Here is a 22,465-nt window from a genome sequence, read left to right on the forward strand (position 1 = left end):
GCTGAGCGGGCGAGAAGAGAGGCTGAATCCTCCGCTCCCATTTGGCTGCACAGAATGGGATTCAGTGCTGCCATCGCTGGGGAGATATATCATCAGGAGGAAAAGTGCCACAGAGAGTGCATCACAAGGAGTGAAGTTGCGTCTTCTTTTCCTCGCAGATGACGGTTCGGGTTCATTCTCTCCTGTTGCGTGGTAAGTGTGGTCCATTCGCAAACTTTATAACTAAAAAAACTTTTGACTACTCTCTATCTACAAACTACTAACACTCTCTGCTGTTTCCTCCTCCTTCTTCCTTCCTTCCTTCCGCTGTCTTCGTTGGTTTATTTATACCCGCGAAACGCGTTCTCTGGCTGGCTGGATTGTCCGCTCGGTCTGCCGTACATACATGGCGGCGCAAGAAGGCGACCGCTCTAAAGCAAGGCCCTTGCTATATATATATATATAAAAGCATAATTATAAGGCTACGAAAACCAAACAAATTTTATTTTATAGCGATTATACACTTATATAAACATATTAATGGGTAGAATATTCAGATTCAGATTCAGATTTGACAATAAACCATGCCAAATATTACACACTGGCCCTTTAAAGCCTAACGTTAGCTTTTTACTTATGGCGATCGTATTTAAGCTTCAAATGCGGTATGAAAGGTGTTCATATGTGAAGATTATCTTGCTGAACAAAACCTGTAAGTATCATAAACTTGTGTTAGCCACAGAGCTTATTTTCTGACATAATCCAAAACGCAATGCAAAAATCACATTCACTTTCTCTTCCGGGAACTAGCGCTATGCTAAACTTCCAGGTTTTGACGTCAGCCCTGGCACACTCTATGTGGAGTCACTGGACATAAGACACATTTAGGGAACATCAGTAAATTGTATCCTGCACTGAAAGTCTGCATATGAGGTGTTTAGGTGATATCTGTTATTTGTAGCTACAGAAAATAACCTAGGTTACACTGACTATTACTGTCTACTAAATAGTATTAATAGGTGCAACCACTTTCTCTCCTTCTATATTTTATGTGTTGAATAAATTGAATTTACTCAGTAAGTTTGGGGAAAAATTATATTCTTCTTCTTTTATGTTTCTGACTGATTAGATGCTTCACAGTGGGCAGAACCATTTTTCACAAGGCACATTCTTAATAAAGGCTCGGGGCATGTAAACACATTTTATCAGATCACTTTATTTAGTGTCCCCGGAAACTGTTCAGTTGGAATCTCTAACCAAATTAATTTCAATCAGATTGAAGAATTATTGTCCATGTAACAGCAGCTAATGTACGTTCATTTTATTTCCTTTGCCCAGTAGCTGAAAAGGCAGACGGTGGAACAGCCAAAGTAACTGTGGAAACTGTGGTAGTCACTAGGCTGTGGGGAAAATGGAGAGCAATCCGGTTGTCTTTGCAACAGCAGCACAAACATTAATACCACTTTGAAACCCTAGTGAGGGAAAGTTGTCTGTTTCCACCGTAATGTAATGTTTTCTCAAACCCAAGGCATTAAAATCTGAATTTTTAACAAACTGATTATCTTCAGTACAAGTCTGGAGACAGCACCTCTGTGTTTGACCACACAATGAAGAGATCTCCACTTCACACTCCAGTGTAACCATTTGAACAAACCTGCCTGAGGCCACAGCTCAGCCGAGCTGAGCAGAAAATAGCCTAATCCGTTTGGCAGCTCCAATGAACGGACCCAATTGAGTCCCTCTAAAAACAGATATAAACCAACAGAGCCATGCCAAGACTCAGATCCTACCGTTAAGCCGAGCATGGGTTAGACATCAGTCACACTTGGTGATGCAAATTTAACACACATGCTCTATACAACACAAGCCAAACAGTACATGAGTATGTGTGTGTCATCATATTTGTCTACCATCTGTAAACAAAAATGCTCAGTGCTTGAATGTAGTCTTTCTGTTTCAGGTGCTGTATGTGAAAGTATGCCGTGTCAGCATGGAGAAATAATGTGCCTTTCTCGCTCATCGGCACCCAGTAATGCCTGCAGAACGTGAGAATTTCGGTGAATCATTTGGGGCCACTCATTTAGGGGGCACTCCACTAACGTTATCAGTTAATTCATCGCAAGCACTGCTCAGCCTGTTAGAAAAGTTTTTATGGCTCTAGAGGAGCTTTCAAAAAGTGAAACTTTTTAATAGAGATCTTGCGTATTAAACCAGAGGTGTGGAGTTTGAAAGAAGTGGGCATTTTGGAGGCAGGGAGAGTCTAATGAAAGAGGCTGTCAGGTTGCATTATGGGAAAGGTAGGTGTTGGGAGTTTTACCCACAATAGGGAGTAAAAGTAAGGTTGCTTCGGCATCTGCTGTTTGATTTTGACTTTTCTTTTTATCCGTCTCTTGTGAGCTTCCTGACTTCATGGAAAAGCAATACTAAATCACTGGAGCAACCCTTTAAGATAGATTTATAGCTTTGTGTCTAGAGGTTAAGCATGTAGCTACAGTGAAAGCTATACCATATCTGACATGAGCCTTCTTTTAAAAATTTAACTACACAACGGGGGCCGCTGCGCCTGCAGAGATACCACATGGAGGCAGAAAGAGCTGTGATTGCTCGTCAAGGTTTGCTTGTGTTGTTCCTCCACGTTTGCGACACCGGGACAGATTGTTGTGAGTAAGGACAAAATGAGAAATGTGAAGAAAGACTGCGTTATCTGCTCCTTTTCAAACACCCAGCTCTCTGTCACAGTGAGTGAAAGAACGTAAATATTGCGACTGCTCGGAAATAGTCTCATATTCAGTAATGAGACAAGGCGAAACCTTCCCATCGTCTCTCACATCACAAAGTGAATGAAAGAATGTAAACACAGTTATTGTGGGGAATATAATTAAAGCATGTTTATTACAAAACATCCGTCTCGTGCTGCCGTGGAGAAATCGACCAGTGAAATCCGACACTGATCTAAAAAATCAAAACCTATGCCGCATGTATCTACAGCAGAACGCCTGTTTATCCTTTGCATTAACTATATATCCAGTCATTTCTACTGTTTTGTTTTTTTTTTAAACAGAAAAAACAACAGCACCAAATGCATCAGCAACAGCATCAAATGGGATACATCATATGGCAATATAGATCTGTAGAAATAAGGTACATGGACTTAAGAGGTTGTATACAGTTGCATAATTAGACACAGGACAGTGCTGAGACAGACTGAGTAAAAGACAATTAACAATACTTAAATCTGAAAATAGAGAAGTAAATAAAAAATAAAGATTAATGAATTCAATAATCATTGGCAGATGTGAGAATAACTGAATGTCTCATGACACATTTCTAATCTTCTTAATTCACCCTAAATAACCTTGAAGAGGACCAATATACTCTGTTTATTGTCTGTATTTAAGTGTAATGTCAAATTGTGTCAAGCTGCTCACAACATTAGTATCTCCACGGTGAATGAAGAATCCAAAAAGATGAACATTCTTCATTCTTGGTTCACTGTGCAGGCATGCAGGGAAAGAAAAGTTTTCTTCACAAATTTAAGGTAACGCATGGTGAGTAATTGATACACAAAAGTTCATTCAGCGGGTAAAGTGTTCCTTTAAAGGTGACTTTAGTATTAGGTCAGAATTCGGGTTAAGTGTAACCTTCAATAAGATGATGCAGTGTACAGTATACACTGTAGTTGCTTGGTGTGTCTGCAGACTGCACACTAATAAACTGTTCTGTACAGTATATCATCTCTGTTGTTACATAGCATCATGTCTGGACAGATTGTGTTGGGTGACTTGTCTACATTCTCCAGTAAATGGCGGGGCAATGACTTGACCAAATATGGTGCCTTGTCCTGAGGAGGAAAGATAAAAGCATTACCTCATTCTGTCCCTTTGCTCCCCCTGATAAGATAAGGGAGGTCACATTGGCTGTGTGAATAGAGCCTCTCTAGTTCAGAGGCCTTTTATCTGTAAGCTTTGTTGGGTCCTTTCTCCACAGCTGGTCTTGTGGACAAAGCGTGGAGCTATTGTCGTCCTCCGGCTCGCACACGCTAATGATTTATTTACCGTGATTGTATTTCTCCGAGATGAGGCCGCACTGTTTTCTAAAGTGTTTTGTTGTTTTCCCTCACATCTCTCGTGTAAACTTTCACTTTTCAAACTACACTTAACGCGTGACCCCGGGAGTCGTTGCGTCTGACACCACTACCAATCTTATTTTAAATGGATATAGAATGGAGGCATTCAGTAAAGTGTCTCGGAAATCATTTCATTTCATGGATATTTGACAGATAGAATTGTGGCTTCGCCTCAAACTCTTTTGTGTGCTCTGGAACGTCTGAGCCTCCCTGGATATATTAAGCTGTCTGGCTGGTTTAGCTGAATTCAATCCAGGCCAATCACTCATTTGTACACACACACACATACACACACACACACACACACATGTGTATAGTATTCAAAACAGCTGCATCTTGGTATATACAGCCTCTCTATATTCGTCTTCCCAGGCCTCTGGCTCTGTGTTGGCTCTGCCCATCCTGGCTGAATCCCCTGCCTGGCATCACATCCATGGCCACAGCTCCTTGGTGTGAGGATATGTGCTGTCTGGAGCACAAAAGCCTTTTTTTTATGATGCTCTGGATGAAACAAACCTGTGCATGCCGGAAGTTACAGCTAAAGGCATTGCAGACATCACATCAAATATTAACCATGGTGTTTTTTTTTATTTGAATTTTAAAGATAACGCACCGCTTTGTTTTCAGATTGAGCTGTGACTGGTTGGTTGAATCACAGCATCACTAATCAGACATTAAAAAAGGCTAAATTTATTTCCCAGACACACACAAACATCTTTGTTTCAAAAGGCAAAGCTGCGAGCCAAGCTTTTTTGTTTGTTTTTAAACAAAAGTCAGAGTTGACATTTTTGAAGCTGCTATTTGCAGCGCAATTCAACGGCAAATGCCTGCTGCAACATTGCAAGCATGTAGTATTTTAGAGCAAGCCATCTGGCCGGCCACAGTGCTGACGATGTGTGTTTTTGGCCAGTGTGGATGGTCGCAGACTCCCTGGGCTGTGTATTAAAAGGATAGTGAAAGAATTTATTCCCATTTGAATTTTTTTTTATCCCTCTGTGTTTACTCAGTAGCATCCCACCACCAGAAAATTAACAGCACTGCAAGAGAAACTGTGACATGCAAATTGCTTTTAAATCTAAATGAGCCTTATACTAAAACAAACAAGTGCAAACCTGAAGTTCTCTGTATCATTTAGGTATCGTCTCCAAGAAAAGTAGCCCATAAATTTGAACCTGCACTGGATCTCCAAGCATTAAAATGGAGGCTGGTGTGCAAGCAGTGACCCTCTGCTACATTAAATTACAGAGGGAGCACTTAGTGTCTTGTATGTCTTCAAATATAGATCTCTTTTACTTTTGCTTTTATGTTTTATGTTAAGCAGGCTCATTAAAATATAAAAATGTAGTCGGTGATATTGTGCTCTGCCCTGAGTCGCACCCATGCCCGGCTTTCTCACTGTCATTAAACAGTCTTCTCACTCATATTTTTGTAGTGAAGGAAAAGAATACTACTTACAAGCTAGTCACTCGTACACTTCTTTTTTTTTTTCTTCTTCTTTCTGGCGTGAAATGACTGACAGTCACCATTCAGCACACACTCCGTAGTGTTTCAGCACACAATGATATGATTGACTTGTGTAGACGAGCTTGTAGAGCCAGTCAGTCAGACATTGTCAGGCACACAGCGGTGAGCTAACATGTAATGAGTGGGCAGGTCCGTGGCTCTTTAGCGCTCTGATTAAACAATAGATCCTCACTCGAAAGTCTGCTTGCCACTTCACATGCAGACAGAGATGTCCTGCTGTACAGAGATCAACATGCCCGGAAGCTGAATAACAGACTACGCCTCAAGCTTTTTTCATACACTTGATATTTCTTTGATAATCACACAAACGCACTGATTGGTGCATGTGAATTGTAACAATTCCCTCGCGCTCATTAGGTCATTACGATGTTTGAAGCCACATTTTTCACAAAAACTGCAGCTGCTGCAAAACACTGCTAAAAAATGACCTCCCCGGGTAATAAGTCCCATTTTAACCCCCGAGTACATATATTGTTCACGAGGGAGCCGTCAACTCTCCATCAACTGCTGCCATTTATACAAGCTAGTTAGCAGTAAAACAATGTAGTTTAACCTCTTGATAGCAATGATAATAATTTAATTGCATTTGTGATGTATTACACCCTGCCATATGTTGTGCCAAAGTCCTTGTGTAAGGGCATATCCGTCAGTGAAAAATAAGACCTGTCAGGCTCGTTGATTACTTGTTTAAAAATCACTTTAATGCTTGTAGTTGTTGACAGCGCGGGTCATGTAAGAAATGATTTGTTAGGAGGCAACACTGTTTATTCCTCATCGTCTTCTCTGTTGTTGTTGTTGTTGTTGTTGCTGTTGTTGTGCATTTTGCTCTTTGACGTTGTTAATCCTGAGCTAGTAAAAAAAGAGACAGATATTTGGGAAGAAAAGAAGACAGCAGCAATCCTCTGCTAAAATGTTTTAGAGTGAACAAAACTGCGAATTAGTGGGTGGGTAATGTATCACAGAGCTACACAGAGTCTAATCAGGATCCCAGCTGGAGGCGTAGCGGTGCTCTGACCCTGTGAAACGACTTTGTCCTCTGCCTCATCATCGGGGGAGGTTGGGAGATCAAAAAGGAAGTAATTTTTTTTTTTCGGCTCTTCCAAAACAATTCTGCGGCTGTAATTAGCTTTGTTCTGATAACATTCACACAGCACGTCCCAGAGATGGGTGTGAAACTGTACACCTCCTAATCAGATATCTGCACTGTAATCAGGAGACAATCTTAATGACCTGTGTTAAATGCCAAGCGCTCATTCTGCTTCATCCATTCGCAGTCTGATCACACTGATTCAATCCCTGAAGTCAATGAAACAAATTAAATCCATTTCACTAACGATTACCTTTTTTTCCTTTTTCGCCTGAAATGATGTAAAGCTGGAAAGGTTTCAATTCAGGCTTTTCATTGTCTTCTGAAAGACAGAATCTGGGGTTGATAAAGCACATTTTTTGGGGGGGCTTTTTTGTTTGTGAAGTGCTGGTGTATGAAACATCAAGACAAAGCTCTATAGGGAATCTGTCTGCTCTCTGAAACTCAAGACTGGTTGAATGTATTAATGAGAGACTTGGTGAATAATTCATGCACATTGATAACGTCTCATATCTCATTTGGATGGACAGTGTCAAGGTAAAGTTAGTTTCAGACAGGTCTTTGTGTTTGTCCTCTGGTTTCACTTCAGTTGCTTTTGATTAGAAGCGCCTTGATCCTGTAACCCTGTAGGCTGTGCACCAGGTGAAAAGATTTCCAATATGGTTTTTTTCTCCAGAAATTGAGTGGAGGTGAAAAGAGGAGCTCTCTGAAGTGGTTGTGTTTAAGGAGAATTGTGAAAGTACAGTATATTCTCAGTATTCACTATTGCACTCAATGGTACAAACTCTGTACACGCTGTGATGTAGTATAGAACATTTGTCCTTCAGAAAATTTCCTAGAAAAATATATTTTCTTCTTCTTGGTTTTCAATCAAAGCATTTTTTGATAACATTGAAAATTTGCCACAAAATAAGCAACAATCAAGGTTCAAGGAACAATGTTGAAGATCTAGAGGGATTTAGTGGTATCTAGCGGTAAGAACCGCAGATTGCAAACAGCTAAAACTTCTTCTGGTTAGAATTCTTAGGTTTTTACAGAGGATCGAATTTTCCGCAGAGGTTCTTCCTCCTCAAAACAAACAGATCAGGTGATTAAAACTAGTAAAAACACTGAATAGAGTTAGTTAATGTTACAAATCAGTCTATCTCTTACTCTGTGCGGCACGTAGCAGACAGCCTGTTAGCCAAGCACCTGCTAATTTTTCATTCATTTTTCTTAACTGCTTATCCTGTTGGAGGTCACGGGGGGGGGCTGGAGCCTATCCCAGCTGACATTGGGAGAGTGGCGGGCTACACCCTGGACAGGTTGCCAGACTATCACAGGGCTGACACATAGAGACAGACAACCATTCACGCTCACATTCACACCTACGGGCAATTTATAATCTGCAATTAACCTGCATGTCTTTGGACTGTGGGAGGAAACCGGAGTACCCAGAGAAAACCCACGCTGACACAGAGAGAACATGCGTACTCCGCCCAGAAGGGCTCCCCCACCCTGGGTTCGATCCAAGAGGCGACAATGTTAACCACTCCATCAATGTGCCGCCCTGTCCTGCTAATCTGTGCTCACCTGTTTTCTCTGATAGCTTCATGTGTGCTCACCTAAATTTTGATCCAGAGATTCAGGAGGTTTTTACTGGGAGCTGAATTATCAACAGAGATGTCCTCTTTTCCAAAACAAATTGACCCGCTGATTTAAACCGGTAAAAATGCTGAATAAATCAGTTTTGCGTTAAAATGTAAGTGATTTTCCAACACTGCTTGATGTGGAAAGGCTGCTAACTATAGCCCTTTTTAAACAGGAATTGTGCAAATTTGCAGGAAAGCCCAGTCAGTCTTCGTTAAGCATTGGCAGTATAAAAACAAAATTGGGGAGTGCGGCAAAATGCCACATGCCTTCTTTTGTGTATACAGAATGCGCCTTTTTGGGACAATGGGGGGCGTGAGCAAGTAACAAAACGTGTGGCTCAGCGTGTAACGTTAACAGTGATGCGGGAGGGAAGCCACGGCTGGTCAGTCTTTTGGCGATTCTCTCGTAAGTCGGTCCGTTCTTCACCGTTCCTGTCATCTGACGGCTAATGGCTTCTTCATTTACGAGGACAAGGAGGGCGCGCATTTCCTTGTCTCCTCAGTTGCTCATCTTTACAGTGTCTGTCAGGTTTGCGTTTCCCTCTTGCTACTAGCTGCTCGCTAATTCCTGCTATCAGCTGTTTCCTGGTTATCCACCGCCAGTGGGTTACACGTGCGGTGTCATCAACAGCTCCTCCCACAAGTCTTCAACAGCCCCTCCCGTTGCGGAAGGTCGCCTCGGTCTTTTTAAACTAAAAGGGTTCCGCCCATATGACTACCCAACGAGGCAGAACATTAGGCAGTTCGTATCAGCTTGCCAATCCGGCTCTGTGTGTCTAAACACTCACAGCTTGCCGGCAAAACAGCCCAACATTCGCGGAAAATCTGGCAGTGTAAAAGGGGCTTATGGTGGCCAATGCAAACACACAAATGGCCCTGTCAAGAGTCATTGTTTGGTTTGTCTCTTCTGGGCTACTGTAGAAAAATGGTGATGCAACATGGTGATCTCCATAGACAAGGGCCCGCTCCCTCTGTTGATATAAACAGCTCATTTTAAGTTAACAAAAACAAAAATTCTTATTTTCAGGTGATTATACACTAAAGAAAACATTTTATTATATTCCATATATTTGCCAGTATATCTCCTTAAATCCTACACACTGGACCTGTAAAGTCCCTAGTTAGTATATATTGAGAGTTTAACACTCGTCTTAAAACCTCAGCGAATCTGTTTCATCAGGACTGTGTAGGTGTGTTTGATCAGATTTGACTGACAGTGCTGGCAAACAACCCCACAGCTGTCATCAGATTCTGATTCAAATGTTGCTAAACCCTGATTGGAGCACGGACGTACCGAGCATCACCTTTTTTTTCTTTTAAAAAATGGAAACAAAATATGGAAATCTCTCTTATGAAACAACCCAAACTCTTCAGACTGTGGCAGAACATAGTGTGTAATTGAAGGTCTCCATCGCTCATTGTAAGACACTGATTAAAAAAACATGTTTTCAAGGCCTTTAAACATTAAAATGCAAATGGGAGTCGTTGGAAAAAAACACAAAAGCCAAACATTTTTTGCCATCTAATCATCAAGTGAGAAATTCACTTGCTCTACACGCACTACACTTTTCGTTTGTGCGCATGATTGCAGTACTCCAACTTTGATAGAGCACAGGTACAAAGCAGTGAAGTTTTTACACTTGAAAATGCTTGTTGGTGCTTATTGTGTTGTGTGTGAAAGAAATCTACCTTGTCCTCGATACTTCTAATTGCAAGTAATGTTCACCATGAAGGTCGTCGCTCTCTGCGTTGTTATAAGAAGTCTTGAATTCTAAAACTGCTCTAATAAATAGCCTTTTCACACAGTAAGGCGTATCAGGCTCTGTGGCACTTATTGTTATACGACTGTGACACAAGTCTGCCGCAGTCACAAAAGGGCCACTGGGTTTATGCTTTTTCTTTTGACTGTGGAGTATTTTTAGCAACACTTCAGCTACAGTAATGTTTAAAGGCCCAGCTCGGTTCAGGAAGTTACAAACAATTGCTGCTTTTTTTCGCTGTCAGTATTTGGTTGAGTTATTGTGACGCTCCTGCTTGATGTGTAAATTGTTGGGGGGTTTTGTAATCTTCCTCCTTCCTCTGTGACTTTGTCTCTTCCCAGACATGGAACTCGATGCGCAGGAGAAGTTGCAGCGGCAGCCAACAACGGTGTGTGTGGTGTAGGTGTGGCCTATAATGCTAAAATTGGAGGTGAGTGAAGCACACAACCGGGGTTTTTAATTGGGAACAGTGTTTAATTAGAAATAATATTAATTTAAATGAGTTTAATAGTGTTTTAATTAGAAATAATATGCACAGTAGTGTTCACATTCAAACTAATTAACGTAGAAGTGAATTTGTTTCAGCTAGGCTCCATTTAGCTCTTCACCTAAAGAACTGTGACTGTCTTCACATTTAGTTGTAGGCCCAGTAATAGATTTTAAAGTTGTTATCCATAATGTTTTTCTTTTCTCTTTTTTTTCTGGACCATTGACTGTCTTTTATCCACTGATTGACCCCCTGTTGTTCAGCTGCACGAGTGAAAGTGTGCTGCAGAGACAGACGAGAGCTCGCAGGGAATTGTCTGATCTGTTGATACTGAGAAGAAAAGCTTCTGCCTTCTGCAGGTTTTCCTCTGGAAATGAGTCGACAGGGGCTTTATTTAAGGGGACCTATTGTGCTTTTCTGTTTTTTGTGTCTTATATATAGTGTTACAATGAAGCATGCTCATATTAAAATGGCCAGAGTTTGAAATTATGCTAATATATGTAAAAGTCGTCCCTGTGTGCAAAAACCTCAGGTTACCTAGTGTTCAGAACACTCTGTTTCCAAATGCTTTTTCTTTTCTCTGACATCTTTATATTGTCATCTGCTCCAGGCACACTGCTGCAAGTGTTTACATAGCATAGCCTACGCTAAATTAAGCTACATGCTAATGTCCAGGAAACATGTAAACTCAGTTGCTGATCATATTCCTGCTGGAACAAATTAGTTTGTGTTAAAAAGCTTTTATTAGTGATTTTTCATGGTAGAGAGTTCCATTATTCTCCATTACAGTTGTTCCCCAGCTGGAAGTACCCTGCTAATGTACTGTGGCTACATGCTAGCGTCAGGGAAACATGTAATCTTGGTTGCCAGTGTTGTTAAATGTCTGCTTGATTTCAGATCATATTCCTGCTGGAACACGTCCGGCTGTGTTTAGAAGCTTGTGACTTTATTCTCGTTATTCTCGGTTACCGTCATTCCTCGCCGCAATGACGGTGCAGAGGTGCCGAGATACAGAAGACCTGGAAGCGCTGAACAATCAGAGCAGACTGGGCTTTTTTGAGAGGGGGGCTTAAATAGACAGGTGCTAAAAGCGTGTCAAACACAGGGTGAATGTTCCAGCACAGACAGTATGAGGAAAAAAATGAAGTGTTTTTGACCATTAAAGCATGTAAACATGTTCTGGAAATGAGAATAATAAGTCCCCTTTAAGGCTACTAGAACAATGCAGAGACATGTAGATTTCAGATTCAAGTTTTTGACAATCTTTTTTTATGCAAATATAATAACTCACTCTACCTTAATTTGGCAGGTGGCCTGAAACTCCATTCTTTCTTCCGCCTATTAGAGAAAAAGCAAGTTCAATTTTTTAAGTGTTTTGTTGGGTCTTTCGTGATGCCTAAATTTAGCATTATGTTGATGCCAAGAAAACTGACTTCACAACCCAGCGGACGTCTTCTCACATCACCGTGTAAATCACCTACTTAAAACACTGGTCAAAATAAGACTCTTAGGACAGGCTGTTGTTTGAACAGTAATAAAGCTGTCAGCATGTGCAGATATACATTAAGAGAGAAGGTTTTACTTTAAAGTGGTTCATTTAAATCAAACCTTTGATCGCAAATTTAGTCTGAAAGGTTGTTTTTTTTTGTCACCTAATAATGGTCGCACTTGATAAAGAATTCCAAGGAGGCTCTTAGTAACTTTTGTCACCAAACAATCTATCAGTGACATGATGGCAGCCAACAAGACTCAGCGGAGCCCGCCAAGCCCTGAGCAGTCCCGTTCACAGATGTTACTCATAACTCTCCTTCTTTGTCTTCATTACCATTCGTCTCCCGACGGTGCCGTGCGTTGGCCCCGTTCTCGTAAATTACTCCTCTGTGAATCTGTTCACGTCAAGGGGTCAGTGGATTGTTTATAAACAGCTGTGATTTGCTCCCAAATACCAGTGGTGTGTGTGTGCGTGTTTGTTTGTGTGTGCACGCAAGCAGTCAGGTTCATGGGAGAAGCCTACATGTGTGTATCCTTACTGTGCAATGATTAGTGTTTAGTGTTTAGAACCTGTAATTGACCCCACTTGGCTCACTCTGTTTCCTTCCACCTACTTTACCCATCCCCCCCCCCCCCCCCACACACACACACACACACATAGCTGCAGTCTTACCTGCTACCTCTAACTTGCTGGGGTTGCAGGGAACTCACACAGCAGTGTCTTAATAAGGAAGCGTTGAGCTGCAGGAAGTTGATGAGAATTGTTACGACAGTGATTATCATTACCGCTGCAATACAGGCCGTGCATAATGATCAACCGAGCAAACATTGTTCTTTATGACACATGCTTAGTTCAGTTAAGTATGTTTTTTTTTTTGTTTTTTTTCTTTTTTTCAGGCTGCTCAATATTCAAACTTGCGTTATGCTGAATCCCCACGCCAACAGAGTAATTACTGCTTTGGCTACATCCCTTCTGGCATGTGTTTGTGCCTCCAGGGCCAGGCAGGTTGTCTAGAATAGATTATTGAAGTCTTAATGTGGACGTCGTCAGTCGCTCTGTGGCTCTTGAGGTCTGGGTCTTCCTCTCCCAGTAATGGACCTCATTTGAGGGTGGTTCATTTTTACGCCTCTCTACAGCCATTAATGTTGCGAGGAGTGATCTGAGGCTGCTCACTTCAAAGGCTCAGACAGGGTTGCGTTCAGGTATGATGAAAGGTGACATTCAGTGCTACCCTGTGGACACAGCAGGCTCTGTAAACTCTCAGCTCATTTATATCCGTGCGTATATGCAGCTTTCTCTCTCCTGCAGTCTGTTAGCTTTGTCTACTTGTCTTTTCTTTGTGTTTTGCTGGGGTCAGGAGGCGGCCTTTCTTGGTTTAACAACCAGCTGGGTATTTGTTTATGCGATGGTAAAATAATGTAGTATCCATCGGAGCAGCATCTGTGGGTGAAAGCTTTGTACACTAACTCATTAAAACTGGAACTCTGTGAAGTCTTTTGGTTTTTCCTGTGAAGTCTTTTGTTTCTCCTGTTTTTCTGTTTTTGTTTTGTTTTGTGTTTTTGTGGCAGAAGATAAAATGGGAATTTTCGGTTCGACCGATTTCTTTCAGTCTTTTCATGACAAGTTTTCTCTTTTTGTCATCTCACACTGTTTTTTTTTCCTCAGGATTTGACACCTCCCCACCCATCTGAAGCTAAAATTCTTACGCTCACTTTCTCTTTACCATCTGTCATTCTGTCACTCTCTCCTCGCCACTTTTCACGTCTCTAGTCTGGTAACCTAATCTGCACTGCATTGCCTGTTCCTTTCACAGGAGTTCGCATGTTGGATGGGGAGGTGACAGACGTGGTGGAGGCTCACTCCCTGAGCCTCAACCCGCAGCACATCCACATTTATAGTGCCAGCTGGGGCCCAGAGGACGATGGCAAGTCACTGGACGGCCCTGCCAAGCTGGCCAAGGAGGCTTTCCTCCAGGGAATCACCAAGGTCAGTCAGAGCAGACGCTCGGACTTTTAATCTACTAATATCGTCTCTGTTTCTTTCTTCTCACATCACCATCAAACTCACATCAGCTCTTTAAAGGTTTGACATAGGTTTGCACTTTTGGGAAATACGCTATTCCCTTCCTTTTCTTGCAGAGAAATAGATGAGAAGATCGATACCACGCTCATGTCAATGGCAAATATGAAGCTGAAGCCAGCAGATTATTAGCTGAGCTGAAACTGACAGTAGGATGAAACATATAGCCTGGATCTGTCCAGATGTAACAAATTCTGCCTACTAGCACCTCTAATGCTCACCTATTTACATATTATATCTTGCTTCTCTAATCTGCGCAAAACCAAAAGTGTAATAACAACATTATTTTGTTTGCCATTCAAGTGTTGAAGACACTTTCTTATTCAGACAGTGTTTCCCAGACCATTGCCCTCCACAGCAGGGTTAGGGCACAGGATGAATTATGGTTGGGCATCACAGAGGTGACTGCTTGGGGTAAAGGTAGTTGTTTTAAAACAGTGGGGCATGCCACGCTAGGGGGGCATAAAACCACTGCAGGTGGGGTGTGGATGTCCAGGGTAAAAATATGGAGTGAAACAAAGTTGAATGATGTGATTTATTTAGGGAAAATAAACAAAAAAGAGTTTGCTGATGCTGTCATGCTGCCCTTAATTTCTCTAAACTTCAAAATGGTGGGGGGCGTGAACATTTTCTGGCCTCTGAAAAGGGGAATGACAGAAAAAGTTTGAGAACCACAGAGTTAAGCATAGCAGAAAATGACAGTTTGGGTCTAGGGGTGCACGTTATACCAGTATTGGTAATAACCATGATATTTATAAATTAAATATTGATATCATGTTAATTATACACATATAATAATATCATGTAAATAATCCAGCACCTTTTAAATAGTATCCGTTTCTTCCCAGTCTTGCTTTGTCTTCCCCTCCAGCACCATCTGGTTTCCTTTCCACTATCCATTAAAGGTCCCATATTGTGCTCATATTCAGGTTCATACTTGTGTTTTGGCTTTCTACCAGAACATTTTACATGCTTTAATGTTTAAAAAAACATTATTTTTTCTCATACTGTCTGCCTGAAATCATACTCATGCCGATACCTGTAATCACCTTCTGTCTGAAATGCTCAGTTTTTCTATCTCAATGGGCCGTTACACTGGAATTACATCACTAAGCAACAGCTTGGGTCCATGTTTGCTTTGTGTCAGCTGAGTTCATTCAGATTCACTGCAAAACATTCAAACAGGAAATACAAAAGGACCCGTTTCAGATGTTTCTGTTTGAAATGTTTCTAGAGTGTACTTGTGACATCACAAATTCACAGAAATCCTGACTTCTGAAATCCTGGTTTAAAGGCACAGTTTCTGAATATGAATTGTGTGCATTTCTCTGTGGATTTAGCATTTCAGTACTTTCATAGTATTTATATAGCACCTGTACATGCTTTACTTTTAAAAAGACATGGAAATCTGACTTCTCACAATTTGGGACCTTTTAGAGTAATTGCTCTTAATTGACGAGTTTGTACATTTATGGTACAGACTCTCTCTCCATCTCCCTGCAGTTGTTTTTTGTGTCATCCATTTGCCAAAAAAGTTTAACGTGAATGACTGATAGCATTAATATTCCTTTTTTTTCTTTCTTTCTTTTTTAAATTTTCTATAGATATCGCAGTATGCGCGCTATCATTAAAACTCTTGGTCTTGGCACTCATTTAGTGAAAATCTTATAATGCGCCAGCTCTAGCTTGGAGTTAGGGATATGTTTGGGCTCAGGTTCAGTTTGGGGAAAACACAAATCGATTGGGACGCACACTCACCAGTATCTTCCTGATGGTAGCCTGATAACTGGTCCCAGCCAAGAAATAGTCTGACTCATAACTCCTTAGAAAAATGGAAAATTTTTACAAGTTAGTTTATGTACAGATTAAACAAACAAGCTGTAACATGAGTTATGGAGCTTCACAGATGTTGGTAGGTGGATTTCATAACTTAAGACAGAGCTACATGTTTCCAGTCTTTATGCTAAGCTAAGCCAAACAGCTGCTAGCTAATGTTTACCATATAGATGCTATTGCTCTTCTTATCTAAACCTCAGCAAGTAAGCAAATACTTGAAGTGAATTTATTCCTTTTAAGCAACATATGGAGTGATTTCTGTGGCGTATCTCTCTCTGGGGTATACTGTAGGAAAGGACAAACTCAAGGTGAGTCTGTTAATTGCCCTCTGACTAGCCTTTTAGGGTTGGGTAGAGTAAGACATTAAAAAGTATGACATATTATCTTAGCCTAATGTCATCATTTCTCATGTGTCAGCATGCTGCATCAAAAGGCGTCAGCGGAGCGGCCTAATGATAAATGTGAGATGGGAGGGGGAAGAATCAGAGCAGCACTCACTGATACAGAACAATAGTTGGATTCAAAGACCGCAGTAATTGGCGTATAAATGAATGAAACTGCATATTTTCTGTGGAAAAGAATGATTCATATGCCACATCCCAAAATATGAAATGCTCCACATATCACGGTGTGTTAGTGAGGAGAAATTGCCTGACAGCAGCACAACAGGACCTTTCTGGTTCAGCGTGTGTTCTGTTGGCAGTGAGATAACCCCTGGCACTGAAGTGTTATCGTCTGGCCTCTGTAACCTGCAGCAAAGGCAGCGTCGGGTCATAAATTGGGCTGGAAGGTTTAGGAGTATTAGCTGCAGCTTCAAGACTCTTGTGTTATGATACGGTGGGATTCAGACAGCATCACACACACTCGGCATGAGGGAAAATTTCCCTCAAATTTGTGGTAATTTGTGAGACGGAGATGTAGGAATCCATTAGGAAAACTAAATGGATAATCCTATTTAAAAAACTTAAGCTCATTTGAAGTCTGTGTTCAGGTGAAATTGAGGTCCCTTTGTACACTTACACGCTCAAAATGTGATTAACCGAGCCAGAATAAACAGTGTTGCAACAACTGTGATAAGGAGGCAAAGATTACTGTGTCTTTGTATTTGTCGGGATTGCGAAGCCAAAATGGTGGAACTGATTATGTGACAGGACTTTTATTTTTTTAGCAGCCAGGCCAGAGAGCAGAACAGACAATCGCGATCTTTAACAGCCAGAGTAGCGAAAGATTCCTGCAGCTTTCTCCATCAATCGTTTTTTTTTTTTAATGTTACTTTTTTGTAGTTTTGTGCATCTGCGGGTGACCGAGAGGGAGGGAGGAAGAAACAGTGCAGGACTGCGTTCTCCCACCTTATTAATGTCTTGCTTGCCGACAACTGTTTCATTATTCCTGCTCTCTATATGTCGGATTTAAGAGAGGTCCCTTCACTTCCTTTGATCTGTTTGTTCACCATATGTATTTCTCGGTTTATTGTTTTGTTCTCTGAAAAGAATATTTTATTCGCCCACTTGGTTCAAACTGCATGTGGACAAAGAGGAGTTTTAATCTTTCAGCTCCATGCTGAACGTCCGTGTTGAGGTTGCTGCTTTCACACTCTTATAAAAGGTTTTATTTTTATTGTTTAATTAACTTTTGAATGACAGGGTGTGATTAACGCTGAATAGAAATGAGGGTTTGTCAGTAAATTGTGATGATAATGATACCTTTATTTATTTAGCACTTTAAGAAAAAACACTTAAAAAGCACTTCACAGAAGAAAAAAATCAAAGGCTGAGAGATAATAAGGTCTAACAAAGAAGAAAAAGTACTTGCTAAATATATTGTTTAGAGGAGGAAGAAAGGCTTAATTAAACATGACAGGAAAAGTAAATCTAATTAAAAGCCACTTTAAAAAATGTGTCTGTATGGCTTTAACAAAAGGGACACTGAGGTTGCTCTTCACCCGGAGGCTATTTCAGAGCTGACTGCAATCCCTTTTTGCCCTTTGCCTCCAGCCCGAACCCTGGGGACAACAGCAGGTCTGCAGACTTCTGCAGGCTTCTATCAGATATGTACTGAGAGAAAGGAGGTTGACGGTGTAGGAAGGGTTGAGACCAACCAGTGCCTCATAAAATAAGCACTCAAACTTTAAAATCAATTCTAAAGGTCATAGGTAACTTGTGCAGGGAGGCCAAAAAAACTGAAGAAAATGTGCAAACATTTCCTACAACTCGTGAACACGCCTGGCAGCTGTACATTGTACAAGCTGAAGGCGGTCCATTGATTTCTGGGGCATTTCAGCGATTAAAGAGTTGCAGTAATCTAATCAGCTGGAGACAAATGCATAAAAAAGGATTTGTGTGTCTTGGAACAAAAGTAGCAATCTAATCTTAGCAATGCTCCTGAGTTGACAAACGACACCCTTTGTTACTGAAATGCTTCAAGCCGTCTGTTGGCACGTCATGGCCCAGCTGAACTAAATGCCCGTCTCATACAGCATGTGTACTTTAGGAGCGTATAGTCTCGCTGCCAGATATCATGTTGTCATTTATCATGCCCTTAAATTATATTCAGCTTGAGTAGATTTTGTAATTACATTTCTTCTGTTTGTTATCTGATGTTCTGCCGCAATAAGTCGCCTGACATTATGATGTATTAATAAGAGTTGTGCCTACAGCGGTTCACTGCTTCTGAGCGAAAGCACATAAGTGACAAGGCGTTTAAGCAGTGAGACAAACGTCTTTGTCAAAGGCAATTTTTCACACTTCAACCAGCGCTTGTTAGCCTCTTTCTCTAAACCCATTCCGTGCGTTTCTTTATGAATGTATATGTGTTTCTATATATCACAGGGACGTGGCGGACAAGGCTCCATCTTTGTGTGGGCCTCGGGTAACGGCGGCAGGGAGCAAGACAGCTGCAACTGTGACGGCTACACCAACAGCATTTACACCCTCTCCATCAGCAGCACCACGCAGTCCGGCAACGTGCCGTGGTACAGCGAGCCCTGCTCCTCCACCCTCGCTACCACCTTCAGCTCTGGAAACCCGGGGGAGAAACAGATAGTGGGTGTACATACACACACACACTCACACTTTGAACATCTTAGATTTCATGTAGGATTGTTTTTGTACTTTGAATCTCTAGCGCACTGTAAATGTCAGCATCGCAAAAATAAACATGCACCTCATACTTTGCATTGGCCTGTTCAGTCAGCCAAAAGTCGACGCATCCACGATGAACCCTTTTGGAGTGTACATGCACATTAATGTCGTCTCTGGCAAATCAAAAGCAGGCATCGGACTGTCAAAATCAGAGTGAATGATGTGTAACATACAGTGAGCAAAGCTAACAAACACTGAGAGATGCCACATGCTTCCTTCAAGCTGCTTGTCAACTGAAGAAAGGCTCGCCTCAGGGACACAGAATCACATAAAACAACCATAAATCTACCATTCCCTCCAAAATACACCAGAGGCACGCTGCAGGCGAGCAAACACAACTCATCAAATGGATGAAATTGAAGTCATTTTAAAATTTATGGCAGCTGCTGTATTGTTGCTTTAGCAGTCAGAAGCTGTCATTTGTTGTGTCAGTGAGTTCATACAGCTGTCATTTATCCAAAACTAGGATTTATGTTCACTTTGTTCGATCTTGTGTTTGGTACATTGGTGTCTAGACTGTTTATTACAAGCAGACCAGGATCAAGCTTTCAAATGTGGACTCACAAGTAGCTCATTTAGTGGATAGATTTGGTCATCTTACATCTCTTGAGGCACTGGGTATATTTTACGGGGTGTTTAGAAGATGCTAGGTTTATAGCTTGTCTGCAAATGTAAAAATATAATCAGTGTTGGGCTGCAACTGACTATTTTTTCATTATTGTTATTCTAGCCTTAGTATAAAATGTCAGAATATAGTAAAAAAAAAAATTGCCCATCACATGTCCCTAGGGGGACAGCACGGTGGTTAGCACTGTCGCCTCAAAGCAAGAGGGTTCCTGGTTCAATCCCAGGAGGGAGCCTTTCTGTGTGGAGTTTCCATGTTCTCCCCGTGTTACCATGGGTTCTCTCCGGTGTCTCCAGCTTCCTCCCACAGTCCAAAGACATGCAGGTTAATTGGTGACTCTAAATTGCCCGTAGGTGTGAATGTGAGTGTGAATGGTTGTCTGTCTCTATGTGTCTCCTAGGGATCAGTTGTTCAGAAGTCAACTGATCAGATTTCAGATTGAATCTAATATTGAAAATAGTTTGTTCAAAAGAAAAAAAGGATTTGGAAATCTGATTAGAATATGTAATCTAGTCACATAGTCCAGGCAAAATAGCCTTTTACGACAGACTAATTGTAAGAGATTTTTTTTCACCCTACATCATTTCTATGAGGTGTCCAGAACAACATACTAAAAGTCCTAAGAAATCCTAGTTGCGGAAATATGTTTAATTCTCATCAATCCTAGATGTGTGCCAATATGGCCGTACAACAATACACCCAAATGGGCTTATTTTTTTCTTTTACTCCTATCACAATGAAACTTTCCAGAATGAAAGTAAACATGAAAAGTAACATTTTTTGTATTACAAGTTTNACAATGAAACTTTCCAGAATTAAAGTAAACATGAAAAGTAACATTTTTTGTATTACAAGTTTTTTTGAAAATGAATTTGAATATGCAAATGAGCTCAAAACTCATTAAAATATGGCTGAAAATACACCCCAATAGGCTTATTTTTCCCTTAACTCTTATCACAGTAAAACTTAACACAATAAAAGTATACATGAAAAGTAAAATTTTTTGTATTACAAGTTTCTTTGGAAATGAATTTAAATATGCAAATGAGCTGTGTAAAATATGTCAGGCTATGACCCCCACCTCCGCAGACAACATTCCAAATATAGAATAAATCACAGACGATAATGTGGTGATAACATATAGAATAAATCACAGACGATAATGTGGTGATAACATTTTGTGCTGGTAAATTTCCAGATTGTTTGCGAGATATTGTTGGTAAGATTAGACATTGTTGGTAAAGATAGGCTAACAATTGCAGGCAGTGCAACAATTAACTCGCACACAGCACGTTTAGCCGAAAAACCAGACAGAGCTGACAGACACACATTCACCAATAGCAGACAACACAATGCAGAATGCACTTTGCACCAATTTGGCTATACACAATAGCAAATAGCATCCCTGAACAGCGAGTATCATAGGGGAAAATAACAAACTGAATCAAAGTGGGAAACCTAGCCAAGTGGGCAAAAATTCAACTCAAATAAGCTACACTGAACTGATTAGGCTACTTATTTATGTAGGCTAGAGACTATATTTCTGAACCATCATAACAGGTAGACAATTTAGGCTAACAGTTAACAATTTTGTCCAAAACCAAAATTACTTCACATTTTGAAGTAGGCCTAACTGTAGCCCAAACTCGGCTTCTTTATTAATTCACACTACCTCTTTTTGTAACTATAAACAAGTGTTTCGGACCAGGGTTACACTTTGGGCTTCAACCCTTGTTTGGCTATGCACTGTGTATGAGAAGTAGCTAACACCTGCAAAATCTATTCACGTTGTTGGCAGGAAACCACTCTTGATCTCTCCAGAAACTCAATCTGGACATTTTAAGTTACCAACTCTTTTCTAAATTTTTGGCCCAAAACCAGAACTACTTTATCGCCTACTGACACAAACTAGTTTGCTAGCATTAGCAAATTCTATTAGGCTAATCTCATTGCTATGGGAGAGCTTCAGTAACATTCCTTCCAATGATTGATCTTGATCCCAGTGATGAATCCTGCATATACTCAACATTGAGGTTCTTACAATCTCTTACAATTAGTCTGATTTTTGGGTCCAAAATGAGCTAGATTTCCTGGACTAACAGTTTTGATCTGGATTAAACCCTCAGTATGTGTTCAAAATTTTTTAGTAGGATTGAGATACCTTTGATCCAAAAACATCAGGATTATCCTGGTTGGTCAAATACATAAACATTTATGTATATTTTGCACTTGATTTGTTTAATCGTCACAGCGATAAAGTACAAAAAGTCATTATTAGGCTGCCTAAAGAGCATTTTGGTACAGTAAAAAAAATAATTATAAATAATGATTTCCTTTGGCAGCACTTACGGCGATTAGCTGTAATTGTAGTGTGTTTGAAAACCACGCTAATGATTTTATTTATATCAGCTCATTTTATGAGCCCTGCAGCTGACGAGAAGGAAGGGTTACCACAGCATGAATGTATGTTTCTGTGTGTGTGAATGTCGCCACACACACTCAGTTATTAATACAGCAAATGCTTTCATCAGTGAGCCATTGTGCTACCTCTTTCAGTGATAGACAGTGACATAACAGACATTTATTTATATGAATCTCTTCAAGATTATTACTTTAATTTTAACCTTCACGTACCATTTTATATTAATTACATTCACACAGTCAAAAGCAGTTTCTAACTATTACATCAGCCATCTCTC

The 22,465-nt window shown here is 40.7% G+C and overlaps 1 protein-coding gene across 1 annotated transcript in view; it reads left to right on the forward strand.

The window, feature by feature from the left end:
• furinb (furin (paired basic amino acid cleaving enzyme) b) overlaps positions 1 to 22,465 on the forward strand; it is a 103,079-nt gene that overhangs the window by 67,287 nt on the left and 13,327 nt on the right. Inside the window, exons 7-9 of the mRNA XM_050072175.1 lie at positions 10,449 to 10,537; positions 13,900 to 14,072; positions 18,830 to 19,042. Coding sequence (XP_049928132.1) covers positions 10,449 to 10,537; positions 13,900 to 14,072; positions 18,830 to 19,042 — 475 coding nt within the window. The remainder of the gene's footprint in view (positions 1 to 10,448; positions 10,538 to 13,899; positions 14,073 to 18,829; positions 19,043 to 22,465) is intronic.

The sequence above is a fragment of the Epinephelus moara genome, chromosome 20 (assembly GCF_006386435.1).
Source record: "Epinephelus moara isolate mb chromosome 20, YSFRI_EMoa_1.0, whole genome shotgun sequence".
Lineage (NCBI taxonomy): Eukaryota > Metazoa > Chordata > Actinopteri > Perciformes > Serranidae > Epinephelus > Epinephelus moara.